This window comes from Mesoplodon bidens (assembly GCF_964165515.1).
Source record: "Mesoplodon bidens genome assembly, chromosome: 7".
Classification (NCBI taxonomy): domain Eukaryota; kingdom Metazoa; phylum Chordata; class Mammalia; order Artiodactyla; family Ziphiidae; genus Mesoplodon; species Mesoplodon bidens.
In genome coordinates, this window is record NC_138164.1 from 7,731,377 (window position 1) to 7,749,871 (window position 18,495).

The following is an 18,495-nucleotide window of genomic DNA, read 5'->3' on the forward strand; positions in this document are numbered from 1 at the left end:
AGATAACCCATCTCAAAGTTGAGTGCTCCCAGTGTCTTTTATACCTTCTTATATTACACTTACTACATTATATTGTAGCCATTTGTTTACTTTTTCTCCTCTGCTAGACTGAGAGCTGGAACCTGTTGTATTTATCTTTATACTTTCAGTGTCTACCACAGTGTCTGACATTTAGAAAGTATCAGCAAATGGTTTTAGAATAAAGGGTTCTTCTAAGTAACGTTATTTACAGATATATAATATCTATTACATTCTCATTAGTAGTAGTTTGAATGCAAAAAGATTTTTCCAGGAGTTCCCTAGCACTCCAGTGGTTAGGACTCAGCGCTTTCACTGCTGTGGCCCCGGCTTCAACCCCTGGTCGGGGAACTAAGATCCTGTAAGCCATGCAGCACGGCCAAAAAAACAAGAAGATTTTTCCCCTGGACTTGCCCCACATTTTGGGTGAGTACCTGTTTAGAATCTGTGGATTCTCATGAACTGAATACATTCAGGGGGATTTTCAGGTTCCCTGGGTATTGAGACAGTGGAAGAGACTAATGAAAAAAGAGACTGCTAACATGGACATTTTTAAACGGATGTCAAGAGATTCGTGTTCACCCTCATCGGCGCCTCAGAAAAAAATTTTAAGTTCAGAGTTGAATAAAATGTACAGCAGACCAATAAGGAATGCCACGCTCTCCTGGAGTCATGATCTGTCCAGCGCAGTGCTTTGATTCTGACTCCAACAAACTCTCTTCCACACCAGTGCTCCCTCCACTTTTGACTGCCTTAACACTTGCATGGGAACACAGATTTTCTTTCAATCAGGTATATATCTTTCCTGTATTATTAAAAGGTAAAATTACAGTCATATTAGATAATGCTGTAGTCAAATTATTCTGTGCAGATGAATACCTGACAGACATACTTTGCTTTCATGCCAGGTGACTGGAATCTGAATTCTCCTAAGTGTAGAGTGAATATATTTCTCTATTTGAAATTAAAGTTGGACTTATTTAAATTAAGGATTTGTTTTCCTGACAGATGTCTTATTCTCTTTCAGGTTCCGAGTCTTCATGCTTAGGATTTGGTATTCCTAATAACTTGAACCAACAGAAATGCTCGTAACAGTTGCATGGACTTCCTTTTACTGATTTTCTTACGCTCCAGAAACATACCATCCCATGTTCAAAGGACGGAAGTCCAAAGAACTCTTATCTTTATTCCCTAACATGCCTAGCTCCATCATACTCCTGGTCAGTCCTGTGTGTTTCCTACCTAACAAACCCAGATCAAAGCCAAATGAAATGTCTTCTCCAGACTTTTCTCACTCCTAATTTTATAAATAAAAAATATTTTTATTTTATATATAAATACTTCTTAGATTCCAGTTTCTGTTAATGACGGACTAGCTTGATCATCCACAGGTAATAATGATGAAATTGGACAATTTGAAAGTATTGTAGAGTAACCAGAAACAGGCAGAAACTGAATAAATCTAACCTTGAAAGACAATGGGTGACACTTGTTTATGGGGTTTTGCCTGAGGGCATTCTCCAGTCTTGGGTCAAGAACACAAACTGAAGGCGTTGAAGGATGGAGTTTGAGGCCAAGAGATCAACCAGAAAATCAGAGGGAAAAATCCAGTTTAAAAATTTACTATACATGTAAAGAAATAGGAAAATGTGATACTTACTCAAGGGAAAAAATAGTCAATAGAAACAGACTCTGAGATGATCCAGATATCACAACGAGTAGACAGTGACTTTAAAGCAGCTGTTACAAATATGCTCAAGGACTTGAAGATATACACACAATGAATTCACATGGGGAATTTCATCTGAGAAATAGAAACAATTAAAAAGATGAAATGGAGGGACTTCCCTGGTGGCACAGTGGTTGAGAGTCCGCCTGCTGATGCAGGGGACACGGGTTCCTGCCCCAGTCCGGGAAGATCCCACATGCTGCGGAGCAGCTAGGCCCGTGAGCCATGGCCGCTGAGCCTGCGCGTCCGGAGACTGTGCTCCACAAAGGGAGAGGCCACAACAGTGAGAGGCCTGCGTACTGCAAAAAAAAAAAAAAAAAAAAAAAAAAAGATCAAATGGAAATTCCAAAGCTGAAAAGTATAAATAACTGGAATGGAAGGTTTACTGATTGGGCTTAAAATCAGATTGGAGAAAAGAGAAGCAAGAGTCGATGGACTGGAAGATCAATAGAAATTATCCAATCTGAAGAACAGGAAGGAACAAAATTAGAGAAAACACATATCTTGGATGAAGGCAAGAAATAAAAGTAGGGCAGAGTTGAAGTGAATGCTCACTACCATTAAATTCTAGCAATTAATTCTGCAAAGAAAAAAATTGAAAAATAAAACCTGGATTTTGGGTGTCTAGTTCTTGTGGTGTTTTTTCCAAGAGTGAGAGGGAACATATCTGATTTCAAAACAGTGTGTTTTTATTGGCTTTCATAAGGCCTTTTCTCTCACGTGGCCATAAGTTTCTTAGTTTTCTGTCCTCTTCCTCTTTTTTTCTTTCATTCCTTCCAGTGTGGATGACCTTTTCCATCTGTGTGCTATATTCTGGAGCTATTTAATTATGGAGACAACTTCTGACTAAGTGGACTAAGGCAAAGGAAACATGGGATAGGTCATCATATACAGTTCAATTCTTAATTGGTTTGCTTTTTGATGCATTCTGTTGTATTTCACTTTAACTCTAATTTTTGATATTTCAAATCATAGTGAATCATTTAGTTATTTCTAAGCATCAATCTTTCTTAAGAATCTGTGAACACAAGATACCAAATGATATGTCAAAATGAGTGGCTTTTAATTACTGATCCCTCTAGATACAATTCTATTTCTTTTGGTTTACCCTTTGTAGGTGTTTCACCAAAACCAACAGCGCTTTCAGCAGCAGCCCCCTTCCTGTGGTCCCAGTGGTAGCACCTTATCCTCAGGATGGTTTGGAAATGAAGCCCCTCATTCACATGAAGATGCCTGTATGTCTGGCTTCCACAGTCCCCGACTGTGGTCAGTCACCTGAGAAGGGCATCAGAGATGACAAGGCACGAAGACCTGCTCAGCATATTTGCTGTCAAGACAATAGAAATGAGACCAACTCTGGTTGTGTGGAAGTTGCAGCAGAGTTCAACAGAGGTACAGCAAGACATTATAAATCTTAAGTTTCTAGATAGTCTTCAGTTAACGAAGAACTGTATCAGGAAAGGTGATCCTTTCAGAATGTTCTCTCTGTGATCAACTCACATATGTCTTAGATATTGGGTGGGGGGTGGGTATTGGATACTTAAAAAAAAGTTGACTCAATAAAGAGTTCTTTGAAATTTTGCTGTGCACACTATTCATCTCAGGTTGTTCATCCTGAGAACATTTTGGAAAATAAATCCAAATAGGCTTTGATTCAGTTTGTACCTGAAAGTAGACTTGCTAGAAGGATGCATTTTGTGATCCTGAGCTTTTTCATTTGAATTGATTCTGGAGTTGTAGCCTTTCTTTAAGGTGGTAATTTGGGGGCTTTTAAGGGGTTTCCTTTAACCCTGAGCTGAATTGTATAACTGTTCATGAGAGCTCAACTTTATCTTAAACCTTTTAAACCTACTGGCTCCCTCAAATTCAAACTAAATGTAACTGGGCTCTGATTTTGCTCATGATTCTTTCTTTATTGCTCAAGGTAATGTTTGTAGAGTGCTTTGATAAAAATCAGCCTTTACCATTTCATAATGCTTCCAAACCTTTGTGTTTCAGGAGACAGCTGTGTGCCTTCAGAAACGGAGAACAAAATTTTAAGTTGGAATCCTCTTATTTTGCCACCTGATTCACAGGACTGCACTGAAAAGACACCATGGTCTCCTCCTGGCATTCCTGTAGACAGCCCTTCAGGGGTCCTTCAGCAATCCCAGGAAACCTGAGGATGTGTCAGTGCCTCGTCATGTTTCCACTTCAAGCCAGTAACTGCACAAAACAGGCCTGGGGATGGACTGTGTGAAGGACATTAATTCAATTCAGAGAGAAATCGTTATTTATTTTTTGTAGTAGTAATGTCATATGAATGTCTCTTAAAATGTGTGCCCTTTTATATTATTTATGCCTTCAAAGTTTCCCTCCCTATTTCTTCCTCCCCCTCAGTAGTAAACAACCTGGTTTGGCATGGTTTTCAATCATATGAGAGCAGTGGGATCATTCCACGTTTTCCAAGAGCCTCAGCGACAGTAAGAGCCCCTCCTACAAGGGTCCCACCTGTTGGCTGACTCAGCTAAGAGAGAGTTGCACAGGCCATTGGAACTCTTCAGATGGAAAGCGGTCTTTCACTATCACGTTATCAGACTTTCTGAGAACATCTGTAGGCAACCGCAGTTGTAGCCTGATGTTTGTAATAGCAGGTGTCTTGTGAATCCGAAGAGTGCCTTCCACAGAAGTGACAGTTGAACCACAGGCTGTCTGGGCACAAGTCATGTCCAGCTTTCTAGGCACTAATCACAAGGAGTGTCATGGACACGGTGGTGGTTAAGTCTGGTTGGGTTACTGCAGAAGGTAGAAAGGGAGCCAAGGCCAGTGAGAAAAAGAATGCCCACTAAAATTTAAAATTGCTTTTGTTTATAACATGGTCACCATGGGGCTCTTTTTTTTTTTTTTTTGCGGTACGCGGGCCTCTCACTGTTGTGGCCTCTCCCCTTGCAGAGCACAGGCTCCGGACGCGCAGGCTCAGCAGCCATGGCTCACGGGCCCAGCCGCTCCGCGGCATGTGGGATCTTCCCAGACCGGGGCACGAACCCGTGTCCCCTGCATCGGCAGGCGGACTCTCAACCACTGCGCCACCAGGGAAGCCCGTGGGGCTCTTTTTGACTGTTTCTAAGAGTAGGAGCAAAATAAGACTTTCAAGTAGTGACTGGAAGAGAAAGATCTGCATCTTAAGAAAAAAGGGAAGGTTCCAGGGGAACTATCTCGGCGGAAGCTCTCCCATTAGTATAGGATGTGTCATGGTACCACAGCCCCTGAAAATCCGTATGTTCTGATTTCCAGCTTGGGCAATACCTGGAAGACGGGAGTGTCAGAAAAGAATCTTGAGGTTTGAAGTTTCCAGACATTTGTTTCTGAATGTCATCACTGTAACAGGCACCTAAAGCTTTGATTAGAAGAGTTCATAAATCACAATTATTGCTGCCTCTGAGTGACAAGGACATTTGCAGCTGCCCTTGGAAGGCTTTTCTTCTCCACATCTAAAACAAAACAAAACAACACTCTAAGTGTATTGAATAGCTTGAGTCAAGCTTTATGGATCACTGCTCTTTCCTGGATTGTGCATCCCTTTGGGGAAGAAACAGATTCTACCTAAAGTCAAGCAATTCCAGCATAAGTGGAAAAATTTTAGTTTCCCAACAATTGCAGTGAAATAGACTAGAATACTGTACTAATCGACTTTCTATATAAATGCATCAATATCCCCTTACATATGTCTATATACTTTATAAATAGAACTGTTAGTGGAATGTGCTTTGTGAGCTGGGTCACTATGCAAGGATTACTTTGAGTAGAATGTAGTAGATATAATTTCATGGTCGGGTATCAGGGATGCTGTAGAGTCAAGTGCTCCATCCCAGACGTCCATGCCTGTAGTGTACTGGATTTATTCTTCATGTTGCTTAGATGCAGTTAGCTTGGGAGGGGGATAGCTGTGTCCCTTACTTCTGTGGCTAGCAAAGGACAAAGTCCTAGCACACAGAATATAAAGACATACCCTGTGTTTGCCAGTCAAGCTACGGCAATACAGTCACAAAGGGAGTTTTAGAAAACTGGGGAGTAAATGTTTGTAGGCAGTCATTTTGATTCAGGAAACAGAGGTGTATTAGCATGAGCCTTAGGTCATAAACTGCTTTTAAAGATTGACTTTGAATATGGGATTTGTCCACTAGGAAGAGAAAACAACTTTACCTTTAGGGCAACCTCATTGTGGACTGCTTTATTTATATTATTAGTAACGCTGTTTTAAGTGTTATCCCTTTTATTGTATTTTATTTATAAAAAATGCCTTTATATATTGAGATATATAAATATAAATATATATATATATATATATAATTGCCTTCATGTTTAGGAGTTATGAGTGCTCTCTAACCACGATTGTTCTGAACTTTTAGCCCTGCACAGTCACCCAAAACAGTCCTACCTAATGTCCCTTGCCAGGAAGTCAGAAGGAAAATACAGCGTGGGCGATGGCTCTGACATTTGTGAAGTAACTGCTGTGTACCAGGCACTGTGCTGGTGCTTGTTACTGCCATCTCAAATCTTACTGTTAAGACACATCGACAAAGTAGGTGGTAAAGTCCCCAGGTCACACAGGTGAGCCACAGAGCCTGCATTTGAACTCACCTGGAGCTGTCATCTGAGCTCCCTCCGTTTTTCCATTACTGCTTTCCGAAAGCACTGTGGTTCACTCTCCTGATGGAACTGGTCCAGCTCTGTAAGCCCTGGTCCGCCCCGCCATGGGATTCCTCGGACGCTCAAACGCCACAACAAGAGAAGCTGCCTCTGTCCTCCACGGGCAGAGCTCTGAGCTTATTGCCTGGTCTTCCCGGAGCCCTCATTCCTCTCCATGACCGCCGCCCCCACCCCACCCCACCCCCCGCCACTACCATCCGCACACGGGAATTTGACCTTCTGTCAGCGTAATAGTGATCCTGTAATCCCTCAGGCCTCTTAGAATTCGCTGTCTTTGTTTTAGCATAAAACTCCCCCACTCCTACTATATCATTTCACTAGCTCCTTTTTTTCCTTCTCTTGGTTATGCACTGATCGTCTGGTGATGGATGCTCTACAAGATGTAAGTGAAATGGCAATGTTTTAAACCTTTTGAAGTGGTCTCTAGAAAAAGCATCTCTTTCTCGGTTTTGTTTTTGTTGAATGAGTCCTCAAGGACCAATACATCCTTACTAAGCTGATTGTGATGCAAATCTCATTCCAGCTACCGTACTGCCAAGGAGTTAACTTTATAACTGAATTTCATCTGTGTTGCTCTCTTTAAGATGCATGTCTTTGTATCATATTGAAAAGTATGTTTTATTTTCCTTAAAGTGGTAATGTTTGAAATTGTACATATTTTAAATGATGTAGCTTTGACAGGTTTTATTTTGTTGATTTGATTTTATATTAAAAGAGAATGCTGCTTTCATGTAGAGTAGCATGTGAAGATGGGGATCCTCTGATTGCTCCCTGTTTGTGTAAAGCTGCTTATAGCCTGTGATTGGGGTGGGTGTACATCTCACTCTGACATTTTTTGGACCCCTGTCCTCCCCTGAAAATCCCCTGTGCACATCCCAGAGCCCAGTGAGTTAATCCATTCTGTTCTGGCTGCAGAGATCCAGGCCCTGAAGGAAAAAGATCCAGGACAGGTATTTTATGGGAGGCTGGGAAAATACGTGCACCAAGGAGGAGCTCTGTCAAAGCAGGCAGACTCCCTTAGGGGAACTCAGTATTTCTTTGGAAGGAAGCAAGAAGTGGGAGAGGAGCAGCAGGAGAGTGAGGGAGAGGGGTCCCTTCTGAGACCTCACCTATTTTTACCATTTACCTAGAGCCATGTCCCTAGGAACCCCAGGGTAGAAATTTAGTCTCAAGAAGCAGCTTTGCTTTACTGCCCTGAAAAACTCAAAAGTGTCTGGGCTGCTTAGACCAGAAAGCCAAGAGGGACTTTTGCATGGGGTGGGGCCGCCTTGTTCTGTTGTATTCCCCAGATTTAAAAGAGCCTTCCTTGAACCTCAGCCCCCGTCCTGAGAGCTGTGAGGGAACCTGAAACCCCTCTTCTAATAAAGTCTGAATCTGTGAGAACCTAAGGAGAACTTAGTTTCTGTCAGTTTTCCGTCTCCTCTCAGGCGCCACTTTCCTGATTCCTGGCAGGATCATCCCTTGGCTGTCTCGCTGTTTCTTCTCATCTGAGTCCCCCACGGAGGCAGCTCTGCTGACTCTTCCAGGCAGTGGAACAAGCATGCATTTGTGTTTCACCCAGATGTCAGACACACACGCTTGGAGTCAGTGAGTCATGCTGGCGGCTGACAGAGTGTGACTTTGGCTTGCCCGGGTCCCCTCTCAGCCAGCTCCCCAAGCCTGGTGGCAAGAACCCTGTCCCGTCTTGTTGGCACGGACTACGGGGTCTAGCAACTGTGAGGCCCTTTGACTGTGACAGGCTCGGTGCTATTCCTACATGAAAGGTGAAAGGGAGACAAAGGCCCTGGGCACCTGGCTCTGCTACCAGCCCTGATTCAGCTGGTCCTATAGTAGAAGCTCGTGTTCTTGGGGAAGGAACTTGGAATGTGGAACGAACTAGACGAGAGCACATCTCTCTCTCTCTTTTTTTTTTTTTTTTTTTTGCGGTACGCGGGCCTCTCACTGTTGTGGCCTCTCCCGTTGCGGAGCACAGGCTCCGGACGCGCAGGCTCAGCGGCCATGGCTCACGGGCCTAGGCGCTCCACGGCATGTGGGATCCTCCGGGATCGGGGCACGAACCTGTGTCCCCTGCATCGGCAGACGGACTCTCAACCACTGCGCCACCAGGGAAGCCCGAGCACATCTCTTGCTAGAGTTGAATGAAGGGCACACATGCCTGCAGATCTTGCTTCCCATCTCCTAGCTTCCTCGCAGTAGGGAAACCCGGGGCCCAGCTGAAGCCAGGTCAGCCCTTCCCTGTGGGAGCTGCAATCGGAATAATCCTCCACTGGTGAGAGCATCACGTGTGATTTATTGAGGGATTTCTCAGTTCACAGACTTGGTGTGGAAGCAGGCAGCCTGCTCCTACGGCACCAGACACTGTTCCCGGCACCGTGGTTCTCACTTGCCCTCGGACAGCCAGTTGGTCTTCTCCCCAGTCGTGTGTCTTCCTCGTCTTTCCACCTCTGTCTTCCACAAGCTGGGCCAGGACTTGTCTCATAATCAAGTCATTTAGAGGCCCTGCAGTTGAGCCTCGTGCTGGCTGTAAAAGCCAGATATTCAGTGGGAAGGGCTAGCTGGGGTCTTAGCTACCTTGGCTTTAACACTCAGTATGACCGAGGGGATGTTCCCATCCCCACCTTCTCCCCTAAGCGTGTTGGCACCTTCCCCTTGAGGCCTCACGGTGTGGCAGTCACTGTGATGGTGACGTTTACTGAAGCCTCCGTGGATTCTTGTGCAGGATGCGAACCTGGGGTGGTGGGTAGTGGTTCAGTGCCTACAAAGCACAGACGCAAGCAAAGGAGAGAGGGATGCCCTGGGGGTGCCCCAGATTGTTCCCAGAGGACAAGAGACACTGAGCATCACGCATGAAACTCAGGACTGTTTCCTGGCTTTGGGGATAAAATCGAGCTTACCTGTCACTGCCTCGGGGCCACCCCTTGAACCCTGATATTGGTGACTTTGCTCCCTGAGGGTGAAGTGTGAGAGTAAAGTGAGTGACAATTACACTCTCCCAGACTTCCTGACCTCCAGAATGACTGGGCTTCCATACTCACCTGGGAACAGGCAACCGCCCAAGGCCGGTAGGAAGAAAAGGAAGAGGTGCATTTCTTGAGCAACCAGCACAGGTCTTGGGAGAATAACCCTCCCTTCCCTGAGACTCGGGAACCCAGAAGGGGGTGGCCCTAGATGCCCGAGGTTGGGGGTTGGAGCCCTGATGGGCATCTAGCATTGGGGAGAGGTCACAACTAAGGAAGAGCCTAGATTCCTTGCCCAGGGGAGTCTACATCTTATGGGGCCACCTTACAGGGTCAAGCAACCCTGCCCTTGAGCTTCCCACTCACAGGGGAAGGTGTCCAGGTGCCGGGCAGCATACTGGAACACCAGCAGAGAGGTCACCGTTGCCACTACCATTCCTGTGCCCGCCGCATCCAGCACTGCAGGATAGGCGCTGAAGGGGGGGCGTCCGCTAGGAGGGGTTGCACGGGATAGGTTTAGAGCCGCTGCTGAACTTGGCAACAGTGGCTTATAGGGTACCAAGCAGGCTGTGCCCTGCTCATCCGGTTCCCCCGCCACCTGAGGTGGGTGATCAAGAGCAAGCCTTGACGCACAGAATCCGGAGACCAGGTCTCTCCCCGGGAAAGAGATGCTCTGCGTGCCTGTACTGAGGTTTTGAGTCCCCAGCCAAGTCCCCTATATCTGGCACGGGAGGCAGCAAGCCAGTGATCTCGGCAGCCTGGGGCTGAAGGAAAGGATGCCTTAACGTAAGGAATTCCCAGAATGGAGAAAGAGCAGCAGGAAGCCAAGAGCCCACCTCTGTCCCAGGAGGTGAGACTGAGGCGCAGAGTCGGGCCCCATCCTTATTTAATCACCAGCACCGGCACCTCCCCTTTCCCTATTTCTTCTGATTCAAGCCGACTGTGGCTCCCACCCCTAGGCTTGGGCCTCCAGAACCCCCCTGGGAGGGGACGGAGGGGAGACACAGCAGTGGGGGTCACCTGAGGGGAGGGTGCAGGAGAGGACAGAGGCTGGGGGTGGAGGGACTCAGGGGGAAGGAAGCGAAGGCACAGAGTCGGGGATGCCGTGGGGACGGGAAGATGCCCCCGGGTTCGGTTCGGTGGAGCAAAGCTGGGTTGCTCCACGGCGCTAGCCTTACGGTACCTGGTGTCTTCACCTCAGAGGGGTGTCAGCTGTGCGGTGGGTGATTCAGAGCCAGGACGTGGAAGGCATAGAGGACCCCCGGGTCCAAGCCCCGCAGCCGCCGGCCCCTGCTCTCCGGCTCGATGTCACCAGCTGCGGTCTCCCAAGCCCCAGGAAAGAGATGCTCTGCGTGTCCCCGGGCCTTGGACGGCCCACGGCAGCTGCACCTCGCTCTGGCGTCTCCCGTAGGTCAGGCGGCTGACGGCGTGCGCGCGCCCACCAACAATCATGTGCGCGCGCGCATGCTTATTACGGTTTTGTTGAGAAAAGCTGGTGACGTGCAGGTCGGGGTTGTGGCGCTGACCACTTCCGTGAAGTTTTAGTCTGTGTTACCCTAGACTTACACACGGGCCTCAATTTCCTCCTCTATAAATGGAGGAACAGGAGATTACTCTGAGTGCGTGGCGTTCTGTTTGCCTGAACTCGAGTGCATCCGATTCACGGTCACGTGGGGCTTGTGCTTTTTGAGGCCCTGTGTCTGAGAAAGACAATGCCTCCAAGTTTTGGAGCAGGGAATCCCTGTGCCTTTCCACCTAAAGGGCAATGGCTGGAGGTTCCCCGTCCCCCTCTCCACACACACACCACCCCCCACTCACTCAGCACCTACAGCAGGACGCTCCGACTGCTGTTGCCCAAGGCATTTCCGGCCTTGCACTGGTAGGTGCCACTGTGGCGTGCTGGGTGGGCATCCCGGACACTCAGGCGCAGCTGGGCACCCTCAGGGTGTAGCATGAACCCCGAAGTGCCTGGCTCCACCTGCCGTTGCTGGGGTCCCAGTCAGAGGAGCTGGGCAGGTGGCGTGCCCCCCAGGAGGGCACATCCCAACCAGGCGTCTCCCCCGCTCCAGCACTGACAGCCAGGGCTCAGCCACTGCCAGCTGTGGGGCTTCCACAGGGACAGAGAGGGTAAGGCTAGAAGGTGCCCCCTGTGTGTGGGCTGGTGGAGAGGCTTGGATGTGAGGTGCTGGCCGGCAGTGGAGGGGATGGTGGGGACAGAGGAGACGGGGCCTGTGGGGTTGACAGTGAAGCCTGTCATGGCCCGGTCTGCCTCCTCTTACAGGCTCTCATTCTATGCCGAATTCCTGTCACCATCTGCTCCAGGCTTTACTGATAGCAGCTGTGTTCCTCGATGCTCCTCTCCCACCCGACCCCAGGGCAGCTCCTACAGGTGGGGCCCCTGCCCTGTTCACCTCTGCATTAAGCACCTCCTCCTGGCACATGGCAAAGGGCCTCCTTCCCCCTAAAGGCCCACAACCTCTCCACCAGGGCACAGGACCGGGCCTATAGCGGGTGCTCAGTTTTTATGGACTGACTCCTAGAGACCCAGGGTTTCAGGTGTCCGTGAATCTCCTATGATGGAATTTCCAGTCCCGAGACTGAGTAAGAAGGGAAGGAAATATTGTGAGTGGTGGACCTCCCTGAAAACATGCTAGTCACCCAACGTTTGGAGACCAAGATGTGAATCATTTTGTGAGAGTTGTTCCATGTGACAGCTCTGCTGCTTGCTTTTCTGAAATTTTTACTTCAATATTTAATTCTTTTTTTCTTGAGTTGGCAATAAATAGGACTGCCAGGGCCAGACGAAGACAGAGAAAGAAATCAGACCAAAAACGAATAGAGGGAGTGGGAGAGGCAGAGGGAGGCCTCTGGCACCTGAAACACTAATGCAAGTCAAGAATATAGTCAGGCACCTCTCATGCAAATTGATGCAAATGAGGGTGACAGACTCCCTCATGGTCTAGATGGTGTTGTCCAGTAATGGCTCCCCCCTCCAAACACACATGTGCCTATTTAGCACTTGAAATGTGGCCAGTCCCCACTGAGATGTGCTGTCACGATAAATACACACACCAGATTTTGAAGACAGCATGAAAAAAAAAGAATGTAAAACATCTCATTAATAATTTTATTATTACATGTTGAAATGATAATATATTGGATATATCAAGCTAAATACAATGTTTCGCTGTTTCTTTTTACTTTTTTAAGTGTGGCTACTAGAAAATTTTAAATTATATATATATATATATATATATATATATGGCTCACATTATAATTTTATTGGACAACACAGACCTAGACCAAGTCCCCTGATTGTATGGATCAAAAAGTTTGAGTCCCTGGGAGGTGAGGTGACACAGTGTCTTGACTTACTTTGCATTCCAGCACAGCTGTGCCCCAGAGCCCCTCATCCTGATTCCAAAGGGCTGCCGCTCCCACCCCGCCCCAGAACCGAGTCTCCATCCCCGACTCACCTAGCTGAAGCCGGCAGAGGGCGTCGGGGACCCTGAGTGGGTGAGTGCCCAGGCACGTGATCTCTCTGCCAGCCAGGTCGTCCTGGGCCTGGAGGATGTGGACGGCCAACGAGGAGCGGCTGCTGGTGCCCGAGGTCGGCTGCCGTCCGTCAGACCAGCTCGGCACAGCAGGGGGCTCCAGGCCACTCACAGCTCAGCATGATGGACTGGTCTCTGATTGTGGCCATGGTCCAGCAGGTGGGGCTCCAGAGGGGCTCCCCTAGGTAGGGAACAACGGCTCGGCATGGCCCTACGGGAGGAGGAATGGCCGGCAGGCCTACCCATCCTTCCCTCCTTCATTTACTCCTTCACTCACTCATTCCTCCAGGTACACAGTCACTCAATCATTCATTCATTTGCCATTTATTGAGGGCCGACCATGTGCCAGGGAAGTAGTGGGAACAGATGCTAAGCAAACAATTGCAATACAATCTGATGAGTGCTAGAGTATAGGTAGAAAGACAAACTCTCTGGGGCTTCAGGGAGGAGGACTTTGAAGACAGGATGACATGTAAACTTGGTCTTGGTAGACGGGTAGGAGTTTCCAAGGCAGAGAGAAAGCTAAAGGCATATTTCAAGACCAACATGCAATAATAGAGTGGTAGAAGTAAAGGGTAAGGTCGATGAGCGCCTCCCTGGAGGCTGGGAGCTGGAAAGGAGGGTGTCGCAGGGCTCTAAGCCCGGACTGAGGGCAGGGCACAGTGTGGGTGGAGACCGGGGCTGGAGAGGAGAGAAAAGCTGGGAGGTGGGGACCGAGCACGTGCTGCCACCTCCTCATTACACGGCAAGTCCTGGAGCTTGTGGTCTGGAGTCCCTCCCCGGATCCCAGCGTCCCACGGGTCTGGCCCCTGCCCACTCCTCTGCCTAGAATGGCAGAGCCCTGCTGTTTCCTGCGTGCACTCACACGGCGTGATCCGCAGAGGGCAGGCAGAGCCGGGGCCGGGTGCCGGCTGGTTCAGGTGAAGACACTGCTGCTGGGGAGCTGGGTGGCTGCGTGACTGCAGGCGACATTGCTGAGGGCAGCAGGGCCGGTTCCCCGGGGCCCGTCCCACTGCAGCTGGGCAGCCGGAAGCCCTACAGACCAGACCAGAGTCAGTGCCCCGAGGGTGGGGAGTACAGTACAGGAGGGCTGCCCCTCGGGGGCATCTGGGTGGAGAAACAGGCCCCAAGGCAGCGCACCGCAGCCCCCGGGCCTGGCTGGGAGCCTGGAGGCCAGAGGTGTCAAGGGTAAAGGAAGTAGGGAGAAGTGGGTGAGCGGGGAAAGAGCGATGCCTCTGAGGGGCCGGTGAGGAAAAGGCTGAGCCCTCTGGTCAAAGGCAGGGGCTGGGGGAGGGGCGGGTGTTCAGAGTCCCTGAGGAATCCCAGAGGCCCCCCTGGAGGCCCCACTGGGAAGTCTCCCACCTCCCGTCCTCTGCTCTGCCCCAGCCACTTTGCCTCACTGGCTTCACCCTTCCCTGGCCTCAGTCCAGCCCCCAGGGCCATGGGAAGAATCCCTCGGGGAGGGGTCTATATGGGGTCTTCCCCTTTTCCCACCCCTTCCCACGGTTTTCCTAGCCTCTCCCCCACCCCCTGACCCCCCGCTCTGCGGCTCCATCCAGTTCCCCAGACCTCCTTCCCCCTCACCTTGCACCCCAGGGCCCCTGGACTCTGCCAGAGCACGGGACCCTGGGGGCTCCAGCCGGGAGCGGCCCCTCGGCACACACTCACAGTAGATGGTGCGCCGGCCGCTGCTCTGTGCGCGGGTGTCTGGGCAGCTGCTGCGGGCCAGGCAGGTGTATAGGCCTGTGTGGGCGCGGCCGGCACTGACGACGATGTAGGTGGGTCCAGCGTGGCCCTGAGTGTGGTCACGGAGCCACACATAGCGGCTAGGGGGGCTGGCTGCAGCCAGGCAGCTCAGGGTCGCCTCTTCCATTTCACTGGCCCCAAACCCCACCTCACTGAGGCCCAGCGGCTCCACGGGGATCACAGGACTGTCTGGACCACCTGGAGGGCAAGGAGGGCCTGTCACACCTCCCAGCCTTCATTCCTTCATTCACTCATATAGTCTTTGCTGAATTCACTCACCATCCAGTGAGCGTGTATTACGTACCAACCGTATCGAGTACTGTGTGAAGGTTCCCAGGAACTCAGGGTGCAGGGACCAACGGCACAGGCCAATGTAGGTGATCAGGGTCTGTGGAGGGGAGCACCCCAGGCTGGGGGAGCTCGGGAGGGCAGGTGTGACCGTGAGGGCTTCCCTGAGGGACTAGGGGCTGAATTGGGGTAGGGGGATGGGCAAGAGCTGGCTACCCAGAAAAGAGGCAGGGCGCCCAGGCTCATCCAGAGAAACCCTCCCAGACGCACCCAGAATAACGTTTGACCGGATATCTGAGCCCCCAGCCCACCCCCAATCCCCCATGGCCCAGCGAAGTTGGCACATACAGTTCACCTGGCTCTGCCAGGCCAGGATCCCGGGCAGAGCTGCAGCCTGTCTGGAAAGGAAGAGGAGGCATGACTGGAATGGCAGAGCTCAGGGCCCCGGAGAGACGAGCTGAGGGGGTCCTTCACTTTTTTTTTTTTTTTTAAGTACTTAACTTATTTATTAAAGATTTATTTATTTTTGGCTGCATTGGGTCTTCATTGCTGCACACGGGCTTTCTCTAGTTGTGGCGAGCGGAGGCTACTCTTCGTTGCGGTGCGTGGGCTTCTCATTGCGGTGGCTTCTCCTGTTGTGGAGCACGGGCTCTGGGCGCACGGGCTCAGTAGTTGTGGCTCGCAGGCTCTAGAGCGCAGGCTCAATAGTTGTGGTGCACGGGCTTAGTTGCTCTGCGGCATGTGGAATCCTCCCGGACCAGGGATCGAACCCGTGCCCCCTGCATTGGCAGGAGGATTCTTAACCACTGCACAACCAGGGAGGTCCCGGTCCTTCACTTTTGAGAGACAAAAGAGTACAGTGCTCAGAACACAGCGTTGCCTCTTCATCACCGTGTGATCTTGCATCTATGAAGAGCAAGGCACTGTGCTGTATATGGTTGGCGCCTCCCTTTCTCCCTTCCTTTCTTTTCCAAGGAGCGTTAGCTAAGCCAGCATAACCTGCTACCAAGCTTTGCCCTGGGCTTGCTCAGTGCCGAGTCCCTGGAGCAGATAGAGCTGCAGGCTCTCAGGTTTTGGCCCCAGCTTCTCATCTCCCACTCCTGCTCAGACCCTATGAGCTCCACCCTCACGGTGGGGCCTCCATCCACAGCCTACCGGGTTCCAAGGGCCCCCATCAGCACCCACATTCATTGCTTTCGGAGATTCTGGAGGGAGGGAGAGGAGATAGTATGAGTCAGGAGAAATGAGGGGTCAGCCTGCAGGGGTCTCTCGGCTAAACTTAGGAAAGAGGAGGCATAAGGACGTGCTTGAGGACCCAGACTCTTGACTAGTTTGAGCTGAAGTTTTAGAGAACCAGGCTGAAGGCTCCGAGTGGGTCACTGGGACCTCCCTCGCATCACAGGAGTCTCCACTGCAGGCTTCGGGACACATGCCCTTCAGCCTCTCCCCTTGGCCAGCATTAAGTGGGCAGTGTACTAGCAGCACGACGCTGGGCAAGCAACGTGCCTGCTCTGAGCCTCATCGTCCTCATCTTTAAAATGAGCATAATAAGAACTACCTCTTCAGGGTATTAGAGAGAGAGGATGCAGCCACACACATCCAGCACCTCATAAGCCCATGGTCCACAGTGCACGTTCAGTCAATGCTCATTCTTGCCCTCTTTGTGTTTAGGTTGAACTGGAATCTGCTTTTCTGACACATCTGTCCTAGGGGTTGAGTTCTTCCCAGGAAACTTTGCAAAACTATTCAAATCCCTCTTCCAAATGAAACTCATCATATTTGAAACAGCATGTCCAGCCCTCCTCTTCTCCACCTGGATGGTCATCTGAGTTCCCAACCATTGCCAGGCGGCGTGTGCTGGATGTGCCATGTGTTTTCCACCCTCCAGGAGAGAGCACTTCTGTCCACATTTCACGAATGCGCTCAGATTCTCTCCGCTCTTTCCCCCGACGGCTTCATTCCCCACGCCCCACTTGGCTCCCCACCTTTGGGCCTCTTCCATTCTGTGCCCACCCACCTGAAGCTGTGTCACCTCTGAGCTGGCCAGGGGTCCGTAGAACCGCTAAGTCTCTTCTCTCTGACAAGAAGACTCAAAATCTTTCTCAGTTACGTACTGTTCGGGTTTTGTTTATCAGTCTAGTAAACATTTCCTGGCCACCATGTACCAGGGCATGTTGACTCCACTGCTTTGCTGGGCCCTCACCCAGGCCCATGAGCAAGGCTGGACAGAACTCAGCACTCTGAGAGGACGCAGCAGCTCCGTGGGCCCCCCCGATCCTTGGACGAGGGAGTGCTGTGGCTGCAGCGACTGTCCAGGTTTCCGGCCTCTGCCTCACTTTCCAGGAACCTCCGCGGCGCTATGGGCAGCATCGCGCCAGACCGTGACCCTTGTTAAACTCGGGGCCAGGGGATTCTCATTCCCGGCCTCTTCCTGTCTTGCACTCACATCTCTGCTTCTCTGAGCCAACCTGCAGGCCTGATTCTGAACCCCCAGGCCTTGGGAAGAGCAGAATGTGGAAGGATGGGGACAGCTGGGCTGGAGCAGAGGAAGAAGATGATCCTGGAAATAAATGGCTTTTCCATGTGGGTCCACATGGGTCTTGTTGGAGGCCAACCGTAGGCTCCCCCTGGGGACCCCAGCAGGAGACGAGCTGAGGGCTGCAGAGGAAATGGGCCAGAGGCTCCGCAGTCCACACGGCTCCCGCTGTGTTCACAGCTGAGAGGAGCGGGGAGGGGGGCAGGAGGGACAGAGGGTCCGGCAGGGGTCACGGCTTAGTCACTTTGTACACTGCTCCTTGGAGACCGGAGAGGAAATGACTGGGGCCCTAGATGGAGGGGTGAAGAGAGGGAGAACAGCAGAGCAGGGGGAGAAGGAAGGGGAGGCGGGAGAGGTGGAGCCCCCTCGGGGCCTGGTGCCTGTGCCAGCTCTGCCTGGTAACGAGCCCTCCTTCCATCTGCTCGACCACTCTCGGTACCCTTCCACAAACAGCCCTTCCTGGGCCGCTGTGGGCAGGACACCCCGTTTCTCTGGGCCTCTGTTTCCTGATGGATGAACAGTGTGGTCGTAATGCCCACCAGCCGCTTCTCTGAGTTGCTGTAAGGGCTGGCTGCGTGGTGAAGTAGGAGACGTCTGCAAAAAGCATAAAACCACCGTACAGAAGTAGGGGGTGGAACGAGAGCGGACCTTGGAATCAGATCAGCGCTCGGATCCTGGCTCCATCATCCGCTAGCTGGGTGACGGCAGACACGTGACTTACTCCAAGTCTCAGTTTTTCCCCTAGGAAAGGAGGCTACTGTTAGAAAATTGTTGTTAATTTTGTTATGTGTGATAATAGTTTTGTGTTTATGTAAGACAATGTTTCTATTTGTTTTTTTCATGAATACTCAGATACTCAGGGATGAGATGTCATGGTATCTTTACTTTAAAATACCTCCGTGAAAATAAAATCGGTGAAGCAGCTTTAGCCAGGTCTTTAGTTCCATATTGGATCAGGGATTTTTACGGGGCAGATGC

General features: G+C 50.5%; 2 protein-coding genes across 3 annotated transcripts in view; one reads left to right on the forward strand and one right to left on the reverse strand.

Annotated features, from left to right (window-relative positions):
• The window catches only part of CDON (cell adhesion associated, oncogene regulated), a 105,108-nt gene extending 100,950 nt beyond the window's left edge, over positions 1-4,158 (forward strand). For both annotated transcript variants that reach the window (XM_081239372.1, XM_081239373.1), the window contains 2 exons: positions 2,865-3,139; positions 3,746-4,158. In XM_081239372.1, the coding sequence (XP_081095498.1) occupies positions 2,865-3,139; positions 3,746-3,909 (439 nt within the window). In that variant the 3' untranslated portion in view covers positions 3,910-4,158. The remainder of the gene's footprint in view (positions 1-2,864; positions 3,140-3,745) is intronic.
• Positions 4,159-9,033: 4,875 nt separating this feature from the next.
• Positions 9,034-16,983, reverse strand: VSIG10L2 (V-set and immunoglobulin domain containing 10 like 2; the record flags this gene model as incomplete). The annotated part of the gene is given in 18 exon segments (XM_081239440.1): positions 9,034-9,191; positions 9,331-9,383; positions 9,472-9,640; positions 9,760-9,877; positions 9,880-9,884; positions 10,577-10,601; positions 10,605-10,731; positions 10,733-10,921; positions 11,223-11,392; positions 11,396-11,455; positions 11,457-11,500; positions 12,870-13,045; positions 13,047-13,128; positions 13,494-13,863; positions 13,867-14,231; positions 14,532-14,891; positions 14,973-15,081; positions 16,795-16,983. Coding segments are annotated over 18 exon segments (2,709 nt in total). The 3' UTR covers positions 9,034-9,093.
• Positions 16,984-18,495: the final 1,512 nt, after the last annotated feature.